Source organism: Salmo salar, chromosome 16, assembly GCF_965601325.2.
Source record: "Salmo salar chromosome 16, fSalSal1, whole genome shotgun sequence".
Classification (NCBI taxonomy): Eukaryota; Metazoa; Chordata; class Actinopteri; order Salmoniformes; family Salmonidae; genus Salmo; species Salmo salar.
The window spans coordinates 42,665,927-42,688,206 of record NC_138306.1 but is presented as its reverse complement, the minus strand read 5'-3'; the positions used below and the strand labels follow the sequence as shown (position 1 = coordinate 42,688,206).

The window sequence follows — 22,280 nt, the reverse complement described above, 5'->3', positions numbered from 1 at the left end:
GTAGTCATTTAGGCAGGTTGCCTTTGTGTTATTGGGCACAGGGACTATGGTGGTCTGCTTGAAACATGTTGGTATTACAGACTCAATCAGGGACATGTTGAAAATGTCAGTGAAGACACCTGCCAGTTGGTCAGCACATGCCCGGAGCACACGTCCTGGTAATCCGTCTGGCCCCGCAGCCTTGTGTATGTTGACCTGTTTAAAGGTCTTTCTCGTGTTGGCTACAGAGAGCGTATATCACACAGTCGTCCAGAACAGCAGATGCTCTCATGCATGGCTCAGTAATTACCATAGCTATACATGCCACAAAGTCCACCTATTTAACCTTTAAAATGTCAGGATCCTGCTGGTGAAAGGCAACCCCTGCATCGTAGGCCTATCCACTACCATGAACTCTTCTGGGGCACCATTCAAACCCTCAACCCTTTTCCCTGCTGCTGCATGTGAAATGCTCTGTAAAACCCTGACTTTGGCCACCTCATTCTCTTTCACCCTTGTGGGGCATTCGGAAGACTTGGCTTCATGGTTCCCACCAGTGTTCTTAACTGACTTGCCTAGTTAAAATAAAAATAGCAACATGTCATATTTATCACTTTTATAACACATAATATGATCCTTTCCACATCTTGGACAAATCGGCTTCTCCCTTCTGCAAACACTTGCTACATGACCAAAAGCTTTACAATGATCGCAGTGCATTGGTCTTTGGATAAATGTTCTGAATCTGTAGTTAATGTCATATTTAAATAAAAAAAGAACAGATACACTTCACTTTTTCACCATTCACAACACGATTCATCCGACGTGCTTCAATCACTCCAGGAATATTTATTTATTTATTTATTTATACAAAATCGACTTTCCACGAGACGCCAGATAAAAAAAAAAATCCTTGAGGGGTGCCCTGTTTCGAAGAGACACGACACTTCGGTTAAGACAACAACGCACGTTCCTTCTGATCCGCAGAAGCACAAAAAAAAACCTAAACAAACCCCTCGGGATCCTCACAGCCTTCCCTTTACCCAGCACTATCTCCACCAGCTTGGATAACTGAAATGGTTTCTTCAAGACTGGTTCTCTGCTCAGCTTCTCCTCATTAACAAACCGTACTCCTACTAGATACGAAGGGTCATTCTCATCACTGTATACCACTTTGCTCCGTTTTCCGTTATTTTGGACATACTCGAATTATCCTTGACTCTACCGCTATTGTATTCAGAATCCACTCCATCATCTTTTCCCGACATCTTTTGTTCGTCGTCCGGTCGCCTCGACCTCTCACTCGTCCATTCGATCCCCTATGGGCTATGTTGTTGAAATGTTGTCTTGTTACCATGTTTGATTACATTCGTTTATTTATATACAAATCCAGTTAATACACAACATTACATAACTTATGCTCATGTGTGTCCATTGGTTTCTGTTTACACGAAAATATTTGTTTGTCTTTTGCCTACTAATCACAGAGAATATGGAAAGTAAATCGTTATTCGGTCAGCTTTCTATGGGGTGTTAAAATTATTTATATAGTATACTTATTAGACAAATGATCGTGTATATTCAAGCTAAATAGAGTGTCTATCTCGATAGTTATAGAGTGGCTCAGAGATTAGCTAATGTGTCACTGCTTGCTACAGTATCTCTCATTGGTTACAAAATTGCAATATCCAAACGCTCCACTGAACAGCGCTTCTTAACAAGCTTTATCACTAAATTGCTTACTATTTGCAGGTTGCGGGTGAAGGTAAACTACCTTGTGATAAGGATGACAGTATGCTAAGCATAAAATGCAATAATACTGACGACTGGATTGCAGAGTACTATGAACTAACTAGGCTATGTAAATGTGGTGCTATTCTATAATATTATGTATTTTAATTTACAATATATGTTTAAAATAGCCGTATCAAATCTGGCTTGAGTTGGGCCTATTTATATCCATTTACATCCAGACCATAATAGAAAAATAGCTTGTTGATTGTTTAAAACACATGTGATTCACAATGAACACCATAACCCTCCGGAATTCCTGCTAAACCCATTCATTCATAGACCGGGAAAAACGGTGCTGTCCGGTCCAGAAAACATCCGCTGTAAAACACCTAGATGTCTGGTTTACTATATCTCGCTCTCTCTCTCTGTTGTGTGTCCTATATAAATCCGTTTTGATCAATAGCGTTGCCGAAATCATCTACTGAGGCAATATTTTCCATTAATTAGGTCAAATAATTAATCTTCATGACTTATGTTTAAATAATTGTGTCGTGTACTAGCCTTTTTGTTTATGACAAACAATTCATAGTTCCTGCTCATTGTTCACATAATGCCATTTCCTTTGGGACATTTTCAACCTTGGATTTGGGAGCTAGATGAGACTAATTACTGGAAACCGAATGGGGGCAGGGAATGTTGAAGTTATAACAGGAATTTCCCACAGTATGATTGGTTTGATACATTTTTACTGGGCTCTTCCATTGGTCCAGAGTAACATCAATCTCGAATTTTCGAAATCCCTCAAATTTGAAACTTTTTGTGAGGTGTCGGGTTACAAACTCCTGTAACCGAGCTCAGCAGGGAGAGAAGAAACAGTCTTTCAATTATTTACACACCAGTACCTGATACAACATACAGTTACATGGAAGACAAAGAACCGCAAGTAAAGACGAAGAACCGACTCATGGTGATGTACATGGATTTGCTATGGGTTGCCATAATGAAGATTTGAGATTTTGCCTAGATTAAATTGTCAAATTGTAGCAGCGTAATCCACGGTCCCTTTACTCACCCTCCGCATCCGGTTTGATTTGAACGAAAGGTAAGTTCAACATAGATGGTATTTTAGCCTATGCTTGACCAGTCTTTGAGAAACATTTAACAAATAATAGGTTACATAGTCCTTTGAAACTATACAATGGAGGATGGGAGGTGGCAGAATGGGCTTCAGCCTTCCTTTAGACAAATTTGCCCACAACATTCACATTAGTCATAACTAGAATAGGCAGTGTAATGTCATTCGACCTTAAATGCGATAATAAATCCACGATATTGTAGAATATAAACCTAGTTTGCCAACACAAGATTTATAATTATATTTTTATTTCCTTATGTTTGGTCAGTATTTTGGTTTGACGTATTCGTTTTGAATGACAACTGTCATTTCTGATCCAATCGAAAGAAATGTAAAAGAAATGGTTTACAAATCAATAGTTTTTAATGGAATTTCCCACAAAAGGTGAAGCATAGTGTTACCATGTTCCTTTCTTGCGTTTCAAACGCCACTGTCACATTGCAATCCTTCTTTCTTCCACAAGCCATTTATTTCTTCTCTGTATGAAGTGTATATCAAGCGATTTGTTGAAGATGTGCCTGCTTGAGGCCTGCTCCGCATCTTTCCCCATATAACATACAAAATGTAGCAACAAAAAAAGTGTTTTTATATGTGACTTTGTTATTATTGAGATACTCCTAGAAAAGCTTTCATCTCGATTATGTGTATGAATACCCTCTCTGTGTATTCTGGCAGGTAGTACAATTTATTATACAGCACTAACTACTTATGTCACTAGTAAAAGGAGAATCAACGTTTTCAGTTTGCATGAATTGCGGTCTTGAATGAGTTGCCTCTTGCAGCTTTAACCAGCTGTGTCTGAAGAAATGATTTATCCAATTGTATTGGTCGCATACACATATTTAGCAGATGTTATTGCGGGTGTAGCGAAATGCTTGTGATATTTATTTATATTGTTTTATTTATTGATTTTGTTTTTCTAAACAATTGTTGCTACCCAACTGTGTATGTGTGTCTACATTGGTACCCTTGCTCGTATCACCTCCACCCTACCTGATACCCTAGACCCACTCCAATTTGCCTACCGCCCAAATAGGTCCACAGACGAGGCAATCACACTGAACACTGCCCTAACCCATCTGGACAAGTGGAATACCTATAAGAATGCTGTTCATTGACTACAGCTCAGCATTTAACACCATAGTACCCTCAACTCGTCATTAAGCTTGAGATCCTGGGTCTCGACCCCACCCTGTGCAACTGGGTCATGGACTTTCTGACGGGCCACCCCCAGGTGGTGGGGGTAGGAAACATCTCCACCTCGCTGATCCTCAACACTGGGGCCCATTCTCAGCCCTCTCCTGTACTTCCTGTTCACCCATGACTGCGTGGCCATGCACGCCTCCAACTCAATCATCAAGTTTGCAGACGACACTACAGTGGTAGGCTTGATTACCAACAACGACGAGATGACCTACATGGAGGAGGTGAGGGCCCTCGGAGTGTGGCGTCAGGAAAATAACCTCTCACTCAATGTCGGCAAAACAAAAGAGATGATCGTGGACTTCAGGAAAAAGCAAAGAGAGCACCCCCCTATCCACATCGATGGGACAGGAGTGGAGAAGGTGGAACGTTTTAAGTTCCTTGGCGTACACATCACGGACAAACTTAACTGTTCCACCCACACAGACAGCTTGGTGAGGAAGTCGCAACAGTGACTCTTCAACCTCAGGAGGCTGAAGAAATTTGGCTTGAAAACACTCACAAACTTTAAGATGCACAATTGAGAGCATCCTGTCGGGCTGTATCATTGCCTGGTATGGCAACTTCTCCGCCCACAACCGTAAGGCTCTCCAGAGGGTGGTGCGATCTGCACAACGCATCACCGGGGGCAAACTACCTGTCCTCCAGGACAGCTACAGCACCCGATGTCACAGGAAGGCCAAAAAGATCATCAAGGACAACAACCACCCGAGCCACTACCTGTTCACCCCGCTATCACCCAGAAGGCGAGGTCAGTACAGGTGCATCAAAGCTGGGACCGAGAGACTGGAAAAACAGCTTCTATCTCAAGGCCATCAGACTGTTAAACAGCCATCACTAACATTGAGTGGCTGCTGCCAACATACTGACTCATCTCTAGCCACTTTAATAATTGGATGTAATAAATGTATCACTAGTCACTTTAAACAATGACACTTTATAATGATTACATACCCTACATTACTCATCTCATATGTATATACTGTACTCTACAATCTACTGCATCTTGCCAATGCCGCACGGCCATCGCTCATCCATATATTTATATGTACATATTCTTATTCATCCCTTTACACTTGTGTGTGTGTATAAGGTAGTTGTGAATTTGTTAGATTACTTGTTAGATATTACTGCACTGTCGGAACTAGAAGCACAAGCATTTCGCTACACTTGCATTAACATTTGCTAACCATGTGTATGTGACCAATAACATTTTATTTGATTTGGCTATGGCTGACAAACAAGTGGGTCAGCTACAGTTTGGTTGCGCGACAAACTGAGGTCCACTTTGGCCAGGAAGCCAGCTCCAAAATCCCAAACATTAATTGATGTCAAACCTGTTTGTCATGATTTCTGACACTCAAGCACTGCTGGAAATGTATGATTATCCCTGTGGAGATGAAAGGTAACTCATTGACAAGAGCAGTACAGCGGTGTTTGACCTGATTTACAAGACTGCAAAGTTCAGTTGGCCAGCAGCCTCAATTGGTACCTAGGAAATATGAAACAGTCTGTGCATGGAAGGGCAGTGAAACCTTCCTAGAAAGAAGACTATATGTGACAAAGTATGCCTTTGGGACTTTTGTTTCTCTCTCTGTGTGTGTGAATTGTAGGTCCCCACAAGGATTGAACAAAACGTGTGTGTGTGTGTGTGTGTGTGTGCCAGGGTTGGGCTCAATAGATAAACATGGCGAGGCATAGCGTAACATGACCACGCCCCCGAGTAGGGTACAGGCGTGGGGTACTCCCTTTACGCCAATGTTTAATTGTCTGCTTTACTCAGAACCTGACTTGCTGTATTATTATTACTATTTTTTTATCATTACAAACTCAACAAATAAAGAAACGTCCTCTCACTGTCAACTGCGTGTATTTTCAGCAAACTTAACATCTGTAAATATTTGTATGAACATAAGATTCAACAACTGACACACAAACTGAGCAAGTTCCACAGTGATGTCACTAACAGAAATGGAATAATGTGTCTCTGAACAAAGGGGGGGTCAAAATAAAAAATAACAGTCAGTAGCTGGTGTGGCCACCAGCTGCATTAAGTACTGCAGTGCATCTCCTCCTCTTGGACTGCACCAGATTTTCCAGTTCTTGCTGTGAGATGTTACCCCAATCTTCCACCAAGGCACCTGCAAGTTCCCGGACATTTCTGGAGGGAATGGCCCTAGCCCTCACCCTCTGATCCAACAGGTCCCAGACGTGCTCAATGGGATTGAGATCCGGGCTCTTCGCTGGCCATGGCAGAACACTTACATTCTTGTCTTGCAGGAAATCACTCACAGAACGAGCAGTATGGCTAGTGGCATTGTCATTCTGGAGGATCATGTCAGGATGAGCAGGAAGGGTACCACATGAGGCAGGAGGATGTCTTCCCTGTAACGCACAGCCTTTGCCTGCAATGACAACAAGCTCAGTCTGATGATGCTGTGACGCACCGCCCCAGACCATGACGGAACCCTCCACCTCCAAATTGATCCCGCTCCAGAGTACATGTCTCGGTGTAATGCTCATTCCTTTGACGATAAACTTGAATCCGACCATCACTGCTGGTGAGACAAAACGGTGACTCGTCAGTCGAGCACTTTTTGCCAGTCCTGTCTGGTCCAGCGACGGTGGGTTTGTGCCCATAGGTGATGTTGTTGCCGGTGATGTCTGGTGAGGACCTGCCTTACAACAGGCCTACAAGCCCTCAGTCCAGCCTCTCTCAGCCTATTGCGGACAGGTGTTACACGTGGTCTGCCACTGCGTGGATGATCAGCTGTCCGTCCTGTCTTTGGCATCTCACAGTACGAACATTGCAATTTATTGCCCTGGCCACATCTGCAGTCCTCATGCCTCCTTGCAGCATGCCTAAGGCAGGGTCACCCAGATGAGCAGGGACCCTGGGCATCTTTCTTTTGGTGTTTTTCAGAGTCAGTAGAAAGACCTCTTTAGTGTCCTAAGTTTTCATAACTGTGACCTTAATTGCCTACCGTCTGTAAGCTGTTAGTGTCTTAATGACCGTTCCACAGGTGCATGTTCATTAATTGTTTATGGTTCATTGAACAAGCATGGGTAACAGCGTTTAAACCCTTTACAATGAAGATCTGTGAAGTTAATTCGTAAAAATCCAAATATCTTTGAAAGACCTGGTCTTGAAAAGGGGACGTTTTCTTTTTTTTGCTGAGTTTTGGATATGCTTGGTTGGTTGTTTTTTAACATACTTCCATGTCATCTTCATCAACAAACTACATCATACCTAAAAACACTTTGATGCAAATGTAATTTTTTTTAGCATGAACAGAAACTGTAGCGTTGACTGTATGTCACCATTATCAGCCAAAGAGCCGATTCCAATGGACTTTCTTCAACTAGCTAACTTACCCTGATTTTATAACTAGGATGCCGAAAAGTTCTTGCACACCGTTTTGTTTGAACAATAGTCTTTTTTAACTGCAGTCGACTGGGGTATTTTGGATGCAGTAATTGCAGAATAACTGCAGTTATACTGCACTCTAACTGCAGTTAAGTGCAAAATTACTGCAGTAAAAAATGCCACACTCTGGCTGCAATCTTTTTTTTGTAAGAAAGGTTTCAACTGCCCAAGGACTAGGTTAAACAAACCTCTTGGTTTCAGGCTATATGCTGTGATGATGATGATGATGATGATGATGATGGAAATATGTGGGCTCTGGTTACGCAATACATTTGTGTGTTCGAAGTACTTAATTCACGGTAAATCGCTAGCTAACACTTCTTTGTAGCTATGTGTATTGCCTGTGTAAACCTGGAATTTACACCATGTAGGTCTAGATTTTGCCATAGGCTTCTTTGGGCCATTTGGTAGGGTTGTCTGCACAGCTGCTCTCGGGCAAGTGGGAAGTTCATTATAGGAAGTCCTAAATACCTAAACCGTTCAAGGGCAGGCAAAGACTGGAAGTAGTTGCGCGGCATATGTAAGACTAGCGATTTTAGGCGGCATATGTAAGACTAGCGATATAGATCGAGATTAACTTCTTTCGCAAGCCAGCTAGTTAACGTCAATTAACCTGAGGAATAAGCTAGATTTAAACAAACTTTGACGTACAGTACCAGTCAAAGGTTTGGACACACCTACTCATTCAAGGGTTTTTATTTTATTTTTACTATTGTAGAATAATAGTGAAGACATCAAAACTATGAAATAACACACTGAATCGTGTAGTAACCCACAAAGTGTTAAATCAAAAATATACTTGAAATTCTTCAGAATAGCCACCCTTTGCCTTGATGACAGCTTTGCACACTCTTGGCATTATCTCAATCAGCCTCAGGAGGTAGTTACCTGAAATGCATTTAAATTAAGTTTATTTGGGGAATTCCTTTCTTAATGCGTTTGGGCCAAGTAGTTGTGTTGTGACAAGGTAGGGGTGGTATACAGAAGATATCCCTATTTGGTAAAAGACCAAGTCCATATTATGGCAAGAACAGCTCAAATAAGCAAAGAGAAATGACAGTCCATCATTACTTTAAGTCAAGAACTTTAAACGTTTCTTCAAGTGCAGTCACAAAAACCATCAAGCGCTATAATAAACTGTCTGTCATGAGGACCGCCACAGGGAAGGAAGACCCAGCGTTACCTCTGCTGCAGAGAAGTTCATTAGAGTTACCAGCCTCAGAAATTGCAGCCCAAATAAATGCTTAAAAACTGTTCAGAGGAGACTGCGTGAATCAGGCCTTCATGGTCGAATTGAAGGACACCAATAATAAGATTTGCTTGGGCCAAGAAACACGAGCAATAGACATTAGACCGGTGGAAGTCTGTCCTTTGATCTGATTAGTCCAAATTTTACGATTTTTGGTTCCAACCGCTGTGTCTTTGAGACACAAGAGTAGGTGAATGGATGATCTTCGCATGTGTAGTTCCCACCGTGAAGCATGGAGGAAGAGGTGTGATGCGTGGGTTTGGTGACACTGTGATTTATTTAGAATTCAAGGCACACTTAACCAGCATGGCCAACACAGCATTCTGCAGTGATACGCCATCCCATCTGGTTTGGCCTTAGTCCCACTATCATTTGTTTTTCAACAGGAGGTGTGTTAAAGGCTATTTGACCAAGAAGGAGAGTGATGGAGTGCTGCATCGGATGACCTGGCCTCCACAATCACCCAACCTCAACCCATTGAGAAGGTTTGGGATGAGTTGGACCGCAGAGTGAAGGAAAATCAGCCAGCAAGTGCTCAGTATATGTGGGAACTCCTTCAAGACTGTTGGAAAAGCCTTCCAGGTGAAGCTGGTTGAGAGAATGCCAAGAGTGTGCAAAGCTGTCATCAAGGCAAAGGTGCCTACTTTTGAATCTAAAACATATTTTGATTTAACACTTTTTGGGTTACTACATGTTTCCATATGTGTTATTTCATAGTTTTGATATCTTCACTATTATTCTACAATTTAGAAAATAGTAAAAATAAAAACCCTTGAATGAGAAGGTGTCAACTTTTGACTGGTACTGTAAGTATAATGCGACAGCTTTACTAGGTTTACTGTCCGTGTTAGCAGGACGGGTAACACATTAGAGTGGCAGAATACATATCATGCAAATAATTTGTTGCGACAGCCAAGTATGCTAATAACAACACGTGAAAACGTTTATTGAAATGACAAAGTGTCCGTTAGTTTAGGATGACGCTAACTACATGGGAGTAATGGGAGGACCCTATGTCTGTACACTACTCGGGGGTGTGGTCATGTTAATCCACACCTCGCCATGTGTCTATTCCGAATTTTGGAATTTACTCCCATTCAACCATAGATACTCATGAGTTAAAATTTGAATTGACCACACCCACAGGATTTTGTGTTTGAGTGGTAGGAAATAAAATGTAGTGCTATTCAAAGAAATTCCACTCAATCATAGATGGGTTAGCTGTCAACGTCACCAAAGCAATGCTTCCATGGGGCAGAAGTGCATTAGTTGTGATGCTGGATGGCCAGATGGCTAACAACAATGACAAACTGCCATGTGGGGAATCATAAGTTGTTAGTTTTGTTGTTCTTGATAATATGTCCTGTTTTGACTGATTTCATGCTGAAATTCACTAGCTAACCAACAACTGTAACGAACAATGTATTTGAGACAACAAGGCCTCATTTTGAAAATGTATTTATTATTTCAATATACATTGGAGACAAAATATAGTTTACATGTTCTTAAGTCTAAGCCAACCCTGTCTGTTTTGCCCCATAGTTGCGCACACATCGGTTTTGTTGCTAAACAACCAACCCGTCTATAGAACGAGTTTCATTGAATCTAACAGGTCACACTTCCAAAGAATATATAACTTTTCTCAGGAAGCAATGTTCATATACTTTTAACCTTAGTGCTTAGAATAGCCAATTAGATTTCCACTGTCCATTTGATTTGTTTAGCTTCTTTTTGAAGGCTTCAAGGTCAACTTGAGGGTTAAACTAATGCATTCTGAGATGTAGTATTTCTCCCATATTTAATGATATATAATAATATAGCTTAGAATATTTGCATAAGGTTTTGTTTTTCTTGATCATTCATTTTAAGTTTCAACAATATTTTCTATGCATGTATATAATGTGTTATGTACAAGATGTACAGTATATTTGTATAGACTGCACCTAATATAGAATATAAGAGACATTTCACTATATTCCATTTCCTTTTTATTTTGAATTGCAATTCTGGATTCTATTTACTACTTAAATTGGAATTTTATTGGAATTTGAGGCATTTTCAATTCTGAATTGAGCCCACACTGGGGTGTGTGTGGTGTGTGTGTGTGTGTCTTTTGATCGCTTATCTGTCGGTCAATAAAACACTTTTTTTGATGTAAAAGTCCTTTGTAGGCATGCCATGTTTCCTCAATGTCCATGTGGTGGTGCCATTGTCAAGAACTGATAACAGGCGAGTTAGTCATCCAAGTAATCTGCCTTTATCTATGGGTCTATTGTTTTAAACTGGTTTTAGCTTGTATTTACTTCCAACCTACTCAATATTATGTTAATGCAATGTCATGTCTATGACAAGGATACCATTGCTGCATCACACCTGCACATTTAATTTTATATTTGTCATATTTTCCACCATTTGTCCCTGATGTTGTTTGACCCCTCAGCCAGGTCCCACATTTCCTGGTTCACCTGTGGCATCAAGGCAGACTTCTCTTACCCTGGTCTATTTTTTTCAAATTGGTCATATTAATTATTAATCTGTGATCCATTTAATGCTGCCACGTTAATTATTAATCCCGCAGCAGGCTCTTTCAGATCTGAGAAGACTGTAAAAAAGGGACGGTCTCCCCCTTAGGCACTGTGCACAACCCCTGATACTGTGTGGGAGGATGATGGAGCGACACACACACACACACACACACTGATACACACACTGATACACACATCACAGCCATACAAAACTGAGTTCCCAGCACTCATCAGCGCCTCCACTGTTATGCAACAGCTCAAGAGTAGGAGAGATTAGAGGACAGTAGGAGAGTAAGAGAGAGGAGTAAAAACTACACTTGATGTAATTGTAGCAGGCAGTAATCCTAACTGATCCTGTTCATTACCAGACAGAAGAAATGTTTCATGTGAAGAGCTGATTGTGAGGTGATCAGTTCAGACCCAACACGAAGCACAGATACATTTTACATAACCATTGTTCATTGTCTCTTATTGTAGATAAGGGTGATGTCATACATTTCTGTAAATCTGAGTTCCTGAGACACGTTACAGTACTAAAGAAGTGTGGGGATTTCCCCCTATTTTGAATTAATGTTATACATGTAGGGTAGGCTATGCAATCGGAATTATAAGCAAGCCACACAGCCTAAAACATATTATTCACTCTTGAATAATATAAACTCTTGTTCAAAGTTATATAGTTACAGTATTTCCAGACATGCTTGCTTAGTTATTCCACCTTGATCTTTTGAAGTAGTTTAACAGAAATGTCTATACAGGTTTCTGCCAGCCAGTCTAGTTTTGAGTTGGGGGAGCAGTATTGAGAATGGGTGGGGATTCATTTCATCTTCCCTGAGGCTTAGGAGAGGGGTGGGGCCTGAGGCAGAGTGGACAGGAAAGGGAGCTCCAGGTGTAGCCAATCATTGGTCCTCTCTCACCTGACCCAATCATACTAGCCTGACAGACTTTGACACATGCTTGGCCATCAAACCTCCACAGACCCTTTCTGAGCCACTCAGCACACCCAGCATTGAGCCTCTGGAGGCCACTTTTCACCTGCAGGAGGGTAAGTGCTTCTGGGGACGCCGGCCAGGCCAAGTCCCTGGCTGCCAAAGAGGCCCAGGGTCGTGTTTCATTTCCATGAGTCATGTTTACCTACCTGTTCTACTTTGACTGAGGTCTTGTTTTTTTAAACTATATAGTTTAAGCACTCTCTGGATTACACTGCACTGATGTTGGTTTAAGTAAATCCAGTTGATACGCCAGCACTTTCTCTCATTCCAGAGTGCCTGCCCAGCTCAAAGAAAATCAGTATTAATTGCTCTGTTGTATGTGGGAGATATATATTGCCTGAACACACAGTAATGTTGTCACTGTCATGTCTCGTTCTGTTTTCAATCCTTTCCAGCAGTGCCAGTATAAATAGTGCTGAGATGGGATCCAAGCTTGGCCAAGCTTTCCCTGGCTGGGCCCAGTTCACACAGCAGCTTATATTTGGCCATAACTCCCACTGCACAGTTACAAGGCAGGAGTCCTTGATAGAAAAGTGTTTCATCATTCTAAGCGCTTGTCCTTTCATGAAGCCTCCCATCTCGTAAGAGAGAGAGAAGATCTCCCTACATTTGTGATTGCCAGCTCCAGGAAGAATTTGTCTTTCTTTGGCTTTGAGTAAAACTACAGACGCTCCAAAGTATCCATCACATCTGAAGTTAAGTGTTTGGATTCACTGTGGTGAAAGACAAATACAGGCTTTTTTCTTTTTACTTCTTCACGGCAGTATTAGTCATCACAGCCACTGACTCCTTTAAAGTTATTCTCTTTGACAGGAGAGAAATTTAATGAGCCCCCTGAAAATCACTTCACTCTCCAGGCTCTGAAAGGTTTCTTTTTAATCCACTGAATCTGTTTTTTCATGCTTCCAGCAGAGAGAGGTTTGTGAACTTTGATTTCTTTGCGCAGTGTCGCAAGCTGTACTTGTCTCTATCCTCAAAGCATCTCTGTTCAGATTGTCATTGACACATTGTGATTGAATGTAGCAGGCAAAGTGGTGTTTTTTTACATCCCTCTGACAATGTTGCAGGGAGAGCTTGTCTTTGGTTTCTGACGTGGGTACTCCCTTGGAAGAAAAAGCGTCCTGCTGACACTTGAAGGAGACCAATTGGTATTCTTGGAGAGACAATGCGGATTGGAGTGGAATCACATGAGTCACATAGCAGGCACATTTTCATTCTGCAGTCGGTCAGCTGCTTTACAGTAATAATACTTAGCAGATGTTACTGTTGGTAAATATGAGCATTTGGATTAGCATCCGGTCACATTTAGGATTTTAATAAAGGTTTTATGTTTTAATCTTGGAGGGAGTAATGATTGCTAGGATATGCTAGAGATGGGCACAGATCTAGGCTCAGCTTACCTTCCCTAACTTATAACTTTAGCCTTTGGGGGGGTAAAATGAGCCGCTGACCTTGGATCCGTGTCTAGAGGTAACCTCATCCTACTTCCTTAGGGATTAAGACGACCTGAACCTGTCATCCCTGGGTTCTTGTTGCGGAGCTACTGCAGTACTGTCGGGCCCGGGACTGGGCTCATCTGGCTGAGGAAATGCAGAAGATATGAAAGCCTATGGCCCCCTGACCCATTGTTTATGAGCTGCCACAATGTGTTGAGGCTTCCTGAGTCATTGTGCTTTGGCAGGCAACACCCACAGCTCGGAGCTAGCCTCCACAAATGTGCACACGTACGCTATACCCCATCCTCACACATAAACCTCGTTTTCTAAATGTGGATTCAGCCGGTAGCTGCAGAGACAGTCCTATCATTGGCTGCTTTGCAGAACTGCAGTGAGTCTCATCACTCCTACATGTCTTTCTTGTATCATGTCACTGGTATCTTAGATTCTAATTTAATTGGTGACTGGGTCTTTATGTCCCATGACATCATAATTATACTAAGGGATTGCACACCGGTAGCAAGATTCTTCAATGCCTTCATTCAGATGAGAAAATGAAATAATGAAATGTGATAATTTGCATAGAACTGTTCATTGTCTGTCTGCAGTATGTTAACTCAAAATGTTTTATTATTTCTGCATGAAATGCAAAAGGCAAATATGGGTTTCCCATATGTTGTCAGGAATGCATCCAAATAAACATCTGTTATTTCCTCTCTGTACAGTATATAATTAAGAAGGAAGAAAATCCACCATCGGGTTTCAGTGAGTGTGCATCTGTATGACCCAAATCTCTTTTCTTCCTCCCTCTCTCTCGCCCTCCAGACTTCATTATGGACTCCTTCAGTACTAAGAGCCTGGCCCTTCAGGCCCAGAAGAAGCTGATGAGCAAGATGGCCACCAAGAGCATGGCTAACCTCTTCATTGACGACACCAGCAGCGAGGTGCTGGACGAGCTCTACCGCGTCACGAAGGAGTACACGCGCAACCGCAAGGAGGCCCAGAAGATCATCAAGAACCTCATCAAGATGGTGGTGAAGCTGGGAGTCCTCTACCGCAACAACCAGTTCAGCGGGGAGGAGCTGGTGCTGGTTGAGAGCTTCAGGTTGATTATGCTATATGATTATATTATGGCTGTAGAGAGCATTAACAGGGTTATAATGTTCTTTGATTAAGGGTTGCCAGACATGGTTGTTGAGGGCTAATTTGCACAGGTTTTTATTCCAGCCCTGATAAAAAATAATTATTGTGTTGGGCTTGAACAAAAGCTCAGAGAAATGGAATGTGGTTTGCCAGCTACTGTAGTTAAGCCATCATGCATAACAACTCTACTGCGTCTCCTTTCCAGGAAGAAGGTCCACACACTGGCTATGACGGCTGTCAGCTTTCACCAGATCGAGTTCACGTTCGACCGGCGCGTGATGAGCGCCATCCTGAACGAGTGCCGTGAGCTGCTGCACCAGGCCATCAACCGCCACCTGACGGCCAAGAGCCACTCGCGGGTCAACCACGTGTTCAACCACTTTGCCGACTGTGACTTCCTCGCGGCGCTCTACGGGCCGTCTGAGGTGTACCGCGGCCACCTGCAGAGGATATGTGACGGCGTCAACAAGATGCTGGACGAGGGCAACCTTTGACCTCTCCCCAGGACCTTTTGACCCCTCCCCCTTTAACCTTTTGAGGCATTACCTGGTGGTGTGAAATCACCACGGGGTTGCCTTATTGGCTTGCATTGTTTTTTTGTTTTTTTAAAGAGACTGACGTTATGCATATTGTATGTGGACATTTACAGTTGATGTCGGAAGTTTACATACACTTAGGTTGGAGTCATTAAAACTTGTTTTTCAACCACTCCACAAATTTCTTGTTAACAAATTATAGTTTTGGCAAGTCGGTTAGGACATCTAAGTAATTTTTCCAACAATTGTTTACCGACAGATTATTTCACTTATAATTCACTGTATCACAATTTCTGTGGGTCAGAAGTTTACATACACTAAGTTGACTGTGCCTTTAAACAGCTTGGACAATTCCAGAAAATGATGTTATGGCTTTAGAAGCTTCTGAATGGCTAAATTACATCATTTGAGTCAATTGGAGGTGCACGTGTGGCTGTATTTCAAGGCCTACCTTCAAACTCAGTGCCGCTTTGCTTGACATCATGGGAAGATCAAAAGAAATCAGCCAAGACCTCAGGAAAAAAGTTGTACACCGCCACAAGTCTGGTTCATCCTTGGGAGCAATTTCCAAACGCCTGAATGTACCACGTTCATCTGTACAAACAATAGTATGCAAGTATAAACACTATGGGACCACGAAGCCGTCATACCGCTCAGGAAGGAGACTCGTTCTGTCTCCTAGAAATGAACGTACTTTGGTGCGAAAAGTGCTGTTTGGCCATAATGACCATTGTTATGTTTGGAGGAAAAATGGGGAGCTTGCAAACCGAAGAACACCATCCCAACCGTGAAGCAAGGGTGTGGCAGCATCATGTTGTGGGGGTGCTTTGCTGCAGGAGGGACTGGTGCACTTCACAAAATAGAAGGCATAATGAGGGAGGAAAATTATGTGCATATATTGATATTCAACATCTCAAGACCTCAGTCAGGAAGTTTAAAGCTTGGTCGCAAATGGGTCTTCCAAATGGACAATGACCCCAAGCATACTTCCAAAGTTGTGGCAAAATGGCTTAAGGACAACGAAGTCAAGGTATTGGAGTGGCTATCACAAAGCCCTGACCTCAATCCTATAGAGAATTTGTGTGCAGAACTGAAAAAGCGTGTGCGAGCAAAGAGGCCTACAAACCTGACTCAATTGCACCAGCTCTGTCAGGAGGAATGGGCCAAAATTCACCCAACTTATTGTGGGAAGCTTGTGGAAGGCTACCTGTAACGTTTGACCCAAGTTAAACAATATAAAGGCAATGCTACCAAATACTAATTGAGTGTATGTAAACTTCTGATCCACTGGGAATGTGATGAAAGAAATAAAAACTGAAATAAATCACTTTCTCTACTATTATTCTGACATTTCACGTTCTTAAAATAAAGTGGTGATCCTACCTGACCTAAGACAGGGATTTGTTTTACTAGGATTAAATGTCAGGAATTGTGAAAAACTGAGGTTAAATGTATTTGGCTAAGGTGTATGTAAACTTCTGACTTCAACTGTACTTACTTTTGTGTGTTTTCTTGTGTGTCCTTTCGACATTACTGTACAACACTGAAGGATGCTCTAGTTAGTCCGACGTTTCTTCTAGCTTCTTTATTTAAAGGAAAAACATGGACCTCTCCAGTGAATGTAGAACACAAGCTCTTGTCAATCATTTCTGGACCGAGGACTTCAACAGTGCCTTGGCAATGTCTTTTTTTCCTATATAGACAAAGGGGTGTCTGTTCCCCTGGCAACAAGGCATGATTCCAACCACAGCGTAAAGGTCGTATGTGTGAGTGGTGAATTGAATGGGCTAAAATGCTAAAGAAAGAGGACAATTATAGATTTTAACCTACTTCAGGACAACTATAAGGGACTCTGTATTTAGAAACAGGAGTGATACTTGAGGTTAAACAAGCACTGTAGATCGTTTTGTAATAATAAACATTCTAGTAAAAATCATGAGCTGACGCACACCCAAAAATATTTGCAGAGGTGTTACTTCTTTTTATGTAACAGTTATTAACATAACAGACCAATAATCCAGATTCAGCATCACTTTAACACTCATACCACCATCCACATGGCCTCCATATCCTAAGGAAGTCTGTACTGTGTTTGGATCAAAAAACCTGTATTGCCTGCTTTGGCCCCAATGACCTGTGTGTTTTTTTTTTATTGCAGCCACACCAACGCGTGGGTCATGGGGCTATAAACATGGAGGGAGTTGATTTATGCTGTGAGTCCTTATTGTCACTGAGCTGCTCTTTAACCTCATCTGAGCTGTACTGAACCCACCGCCCAGCAAACACTTTTGATTTCTGTAAATGATGTCTCTGCACAGGTGAGAGACTCCATGTACAGTCATGTTAATGACTGGACGATATGGGAAAGGGAAGTAGCTTCCTGCATGAGGTTCTCTTTGTTGGTGAGATCCAAGCTGTTTCGTCACATAGCATAGGGAGACCAAAACAATACCTGATTGTACCTTTCATGATTCCATATAATTAATCCCCTACTCTGTGCCAATAATACAGATAATCCACTTCGCTCCAACACCCCATCCCCATTTAATGTGATTGAGATCCCCGTCTCTGCTTGATGCAAGTCCTATTTGGGGTGAAGTTTTTTGTATTTGTTATGAACAATTTAAATTGTTATTTAGAATTATATACTACTATTCTGCACATAATGTATGTTATTTTTCTTTATCTAGACCTATCTCTGCATGTTTGTATGGCTGAGCCTGTTTAGGAGGCTGTTTGTGCTGTGGCCTCATTTAGTATTCTCAGTGACAGTGTATACCTGTGAGGAGCAGCAGCAGAGTTGTAATGAGCACTGTGTCCTCCAGGATCTACTCTGTCACGGAAACCTCCCTCTTCTGTACTGTAGCAGCTTTGCCAAAGAGGAAAGCAATCTCACAATTGTGAAAATGATATTTTCTAAAGGAACATTACTAAGGAAAACAGTATGCACAAGATGATGAATGTCATGTTTTCAAATTTTACATTCCGTTTTTTCCGTAACTTTTCTGTTGTCTCCATTTTGACTTAATCCTCCTACGTCTGGGGGAGTTGTAGTAAGTGAATGCTCACAGGACTAGAACATCGAAGTCCCAGAATATTTGAGCTAGCTTAGAATTTAAATGTCAAAGATTCCATTCTTACCAATATCAACACTTCTCAGGGTTAAGTCTTAGAGAGCTTGCACTCATGAAAAACTTCATGAAACAATTTGACCAATTTGGCTTCATACATTTCAGATAAGCTCACGAGTCTTAAATCATGTTGTATTTTTACCATTGGATTGTGATGTACATATTGTTTTAGTGTCCCTTCTCTTTACTATATATGAGAAATATAAATGAATACTCCTTTTTTTTAAATCAATAAATTCATTGTCTTTTCTTGATTAAAGCACCAGTTTCTTTCCAGCTCGACGTTAAGTTTCAGCAGCTAGATCAGAATGTAATCTGTGTGTGTCTGACCTGGACTGGGTCAGCCAAATCCCTTCCGCCTGGTCAGGACATTGTTAGGCTTGTGTTTACTTTAGGAACATGGCTGACTTCCTATCTGACAAACAATTTTGTTTTTGTGCATTTTTTTTCTTGAACTTAATTTCCAAACGGACGTGCCCAGGTCAAAGGTAAAGGTGGAGGCCAATAGCGTGGAAATGAAGCATTTCCACTCAGAATTGACATGGCTACAGTAATTCTTTACATTGGTCAGGATTCAGGAAATGTTCTATAAACTTGTGAATGGAAAGGTCAAAGCTCAAATCAAGCTCAAATGCCAGCTGTGTGAATTCATTTGTAGCTATTGGTTTTGATCATTTCCGAAAGACAGTGTCAGGATAGATTATCCGGTCTAGCTATTTTTGACAAAGAAATGATTGTAAAGACTTAAGTGTACTGGTAAGTGGCCAATCATTATCATGATAAGAAACATAATGGTCTCTTTTCAGGGTGGACAGAGGAGACATCGAAGCCTCACAGAAAATGGGTGGCACACATTTCTAAAAGTTTCTGTAAATACTTATTTATTTTGTTCAGTCCAGTTGATTATTTTTCTCCCCAGTGTGGGTTGCTTCAATGGTCAGGCAAAAGTTTTTACTTTGGAACTGCCAGTCCCTGACTTGTTAATCAAAGTGGATATTAATGTAAACTTTAATACATTTTTGTATGAAGCCGCCTTCCATCGGGGCATGACTATAATGTTTACATAATGAGCCAACTACAAAGGAGAAGTGCTGCATCTTAAAAAGGAGGCAAGCTGAACACAGGAGGTTGGTGGCACCTTAATTGGGGAGGACAGGCTTGTGGAAATGGCTGGAACGGAATTTGTGGAATGGTATCAAACACATGATGCCATTCCATTTACTCTGTTCCAGAGATTATCATGAGCCATCCTCCCCTCAGCAGCCCCTGCTGAACAGTGCAGGCCTGTGAAGACATTAGTCAGTCCACTCACATTCACTCAATCCATGTGTTAACTCTACTGTATGTATGGAAAGAGTCTATCTACCCCAACCCTGTCCCAATTACCAGACACACCACAGGTTGGCATCCTAATGAACTGCATCCATAAAGGTAGGTTTTTAAAGGTCCACATCACTCCAAATAATGTTTTCAGACCTCAAAAGTGGTCAAATGTTGTGATCATGTCCCACACCATCCATTGTGTAGATCCAGCTATGCCTCAATATCAAATGAATGGGAAAGATGGGCAGTATCTAATGTTACAGATGTATTCAGTGCTTATCGCTTCCATTTATGGATCAGAATGTGGTATCATTAATCTAGAAAATGGTTATGCACCAGCAGTATTGTCTTTTATACAGTATACAGGCGAATCTCAGAAATCCACAAAGCACTTTACTTGATTTTAATGTATGAGGTAAATGGCACAATACACTGTATGGCAACGTTCCAGTTCATTTGCTGAATTGTTCTTGAGTTTCATCTGTTTTTGCACAAATAAAATGAAATATATAAGTATGTAATAATTTCCTTTTTCAGAATCAGACCTGCCTAAATCTCATTTACAACATTTGTTTTTGTGTTTAATCGGCTAAGTTACACATTCTGTTAACATATGACCCCAAAGTTATCTGTCTTGCAATTTGTAGTCTGACATTTCAGATTTACATATGAAGTAGTTTGGTAGTAGTGAACTACTTTTTCAAAGTATATTTTTCTTAAGGGTAGCTTAACTTCTTCCAGTGTAAAGTAATTGGTAGCTCGGTAAACTATATATTTTTTAGAGTAGCTTCCCCAACTGAGTTTCATACATGCTTGAGTTTCTTTTGTCAGTAGATCCAGGGTTAGAAAACTGCTATATTTGTCATTCATTTGTATTCCCTTCACATTCAGAACTCTTTGCCTCATCCTGTATGCTTAAAGAGGCTCTCCCCTCTGGCAAGTGGAGCTATGACAGTTACCTGGGACTTGAAGTCTTTCAAACCCTCTTTTCTCTTGCTCTGGTGAATCCTCTGAGTGCACCTGACTGACGTGTTATTTCAAAGATGAAAGCCGAAAGACATCAAAAGGGAAAACAATGTAAAAAATACACAAGAACAGACTGAAGCATGCTGTTCTTTTACACGGTGGTAAGACCTCATGCTGGACTCAGGAATGCCAGTGCTTTAATGAGAACTGAGGGAGTTGACTCACTATGGTTTTTTCCTGCAATGTAGTCAGTCATTCTCTAAGACAGCAAAAAAAATATATATATTTCAATAGTTCCTATACTGTATTGCACTTGAAGCATCTCTGCTGTTTAAATGGCTATAGTTCTAAAGTTACCAAAATGCCCTTAGGAGCTTCAGACTGTGACAATACTTTTTTTCACAGAGCTTTGACAACATATGGGGTCTGTCCAGAGGACAATCTCCGCCACACGCTTACATAACGCTGCTTCTGCTTCTGCTTCTCTCTGGCGCTGTGCTGTATAGACAGAAGCTCCACCAGGATATATAGCTAGTCTACTGTGGCTCTGTTACTGTGTAGTGCCTGTAAAGTTGTGGTGGCTCTATAAAGACAGACATTACCATAATGTAATGGATGGAGTGAAGGTCTCCAACTGGGCTCCATCATACGTCGACTGCTGTTAGACGAGCAACAGCGACAGGTACTTATTATTCCACATTGACTTTCAAATGAGCTACCATTGTGCATTTTCGCAGCCTGGACGTTATTTATGATCCACACACAGTGGGAGGGTGATTGGTTGAAAGCCGAGAGTTTTAGCCAGAGGTAGCTACATGATGAGTAAAGTCCAGCACATGAGAGCCCTACAATTCAGGTGTGTGTGTGTGTGTGTGTGTGTGTGTGTGTGTGTGTGTGTGTACGCGTGCGTCTGTGTGGGAGTGGGGTGGTCAACATCTGAGGACAAAACATATTTTTGGGGATCTGTTTACATTCACATGAGTGACCTTGGGAACAATAGGGAATGGAGTGATTATGCAGCAGAAGTGTTCACTGAAACAAAGGAAACAGTCATTGGAAACAGCTGGGGTATTGGAGAGCGTAAGCCATGTTCAAGTAGAGCTTTAGATGGATTAATACAGCCTCCTCTATTACTTCCAGGGTTAGTTGTTATCCACACAGCAGTGGTCAGCTAAGCACAGGCGCTCGAGTTTGAGAAGGAATCTTCTTACCCTGGAATGGGGATTATCCCCCCCCCCCCCCCCCCCCCCCAATCACTTTGAGTACATGTATCTATTAGAATATGTCATGGTCTTTCTGCAGTATTTCTCCATTCATTTTCCTATTGTCACTAAAGGGGATTTCTCAGAAGTAGTTTGTTGTGCTGAGTAAGCCCATGGCAAATGCTGAAACTGTTCTTCCTGAATGACAGACACTGTCAGTGTTCTCAGTGACTGTCATTGTCTCGTTTAGGGTGCATCCAAGGAGGGAGTCGCACAGTGAGTAAAAATACCCCTAGGAG

The 22,280-nt window shown here is 41.6% G+C and overlaps 1 protein-coding gene across 3 annotated transcripts; it reads left to right on the top strand.

The window, feature by feature from the left end:
• The first annotated feature begins 2,476 nt into the window (after positions 1 to 2,476).
• LOC106573828 (tumor necrosis factor alpha-induced protein 8-like protein 1) lies at positions 2,477 to 18,749 on the top strand. Of its 3 annotated transcripts, XM_082962726.1 has the most exons (4): positions 2,477 to 2,815; positions 9,114 to 9,363; positions 14,506 to 14,785; positions 15,029 to 18,749. In XM_082962726.1, the coding sequence occupies exons 3-4, from the start codon at positions 14,514 to 14,516 to the stop codon at positions 15,315 to 15,317; spliced, it is 561 nt and encodes a 186-aa protein (XP_082818852.1). In that variant the 5' UTR covers positions 2,477 to 2,815; positions 9,114 to 9,363; positions 14,506 to 14,513; the 3' UTR covers positions 15,318 to 18,749. The 3 variants fall into 3 exon arrangements, with proteins under 3 accessions (XP_082818852.1, XP_014004670.1, XP_014004671.1); XM_014149195.3 differs by lacking the exon at positions 9,114 to 9,363 and having other exon boundaries at positions 2,510 to 2,815; XM_014149196.3 differs by lacking the exons at positions 2,477 to 2,815; positions 9,114 to 9,363 and adding an exon at positions 12,197 to 12,297.
• Positions 18,750 to 22,280: the final 3,531 nt, after the last annotated feature.

Bases quoted from the DNA above. Each gene is read 5' to 3' on its own strand.
- LOC106573828 (XM_082962726.1), top strand. From the start codon at position 14,514: ATGGACTCCTTCAGTACTAAGAGCCTGGCCCTTCAGGCCCAGAAGAAG. The intron at 14,786-15,028 runs GTTGATTATGCT...TCTCCTTTCCAG, and splicing joins GTGCTGGTTGAGAGCTTCAG to GAAGAAGGTCCACACACTGG.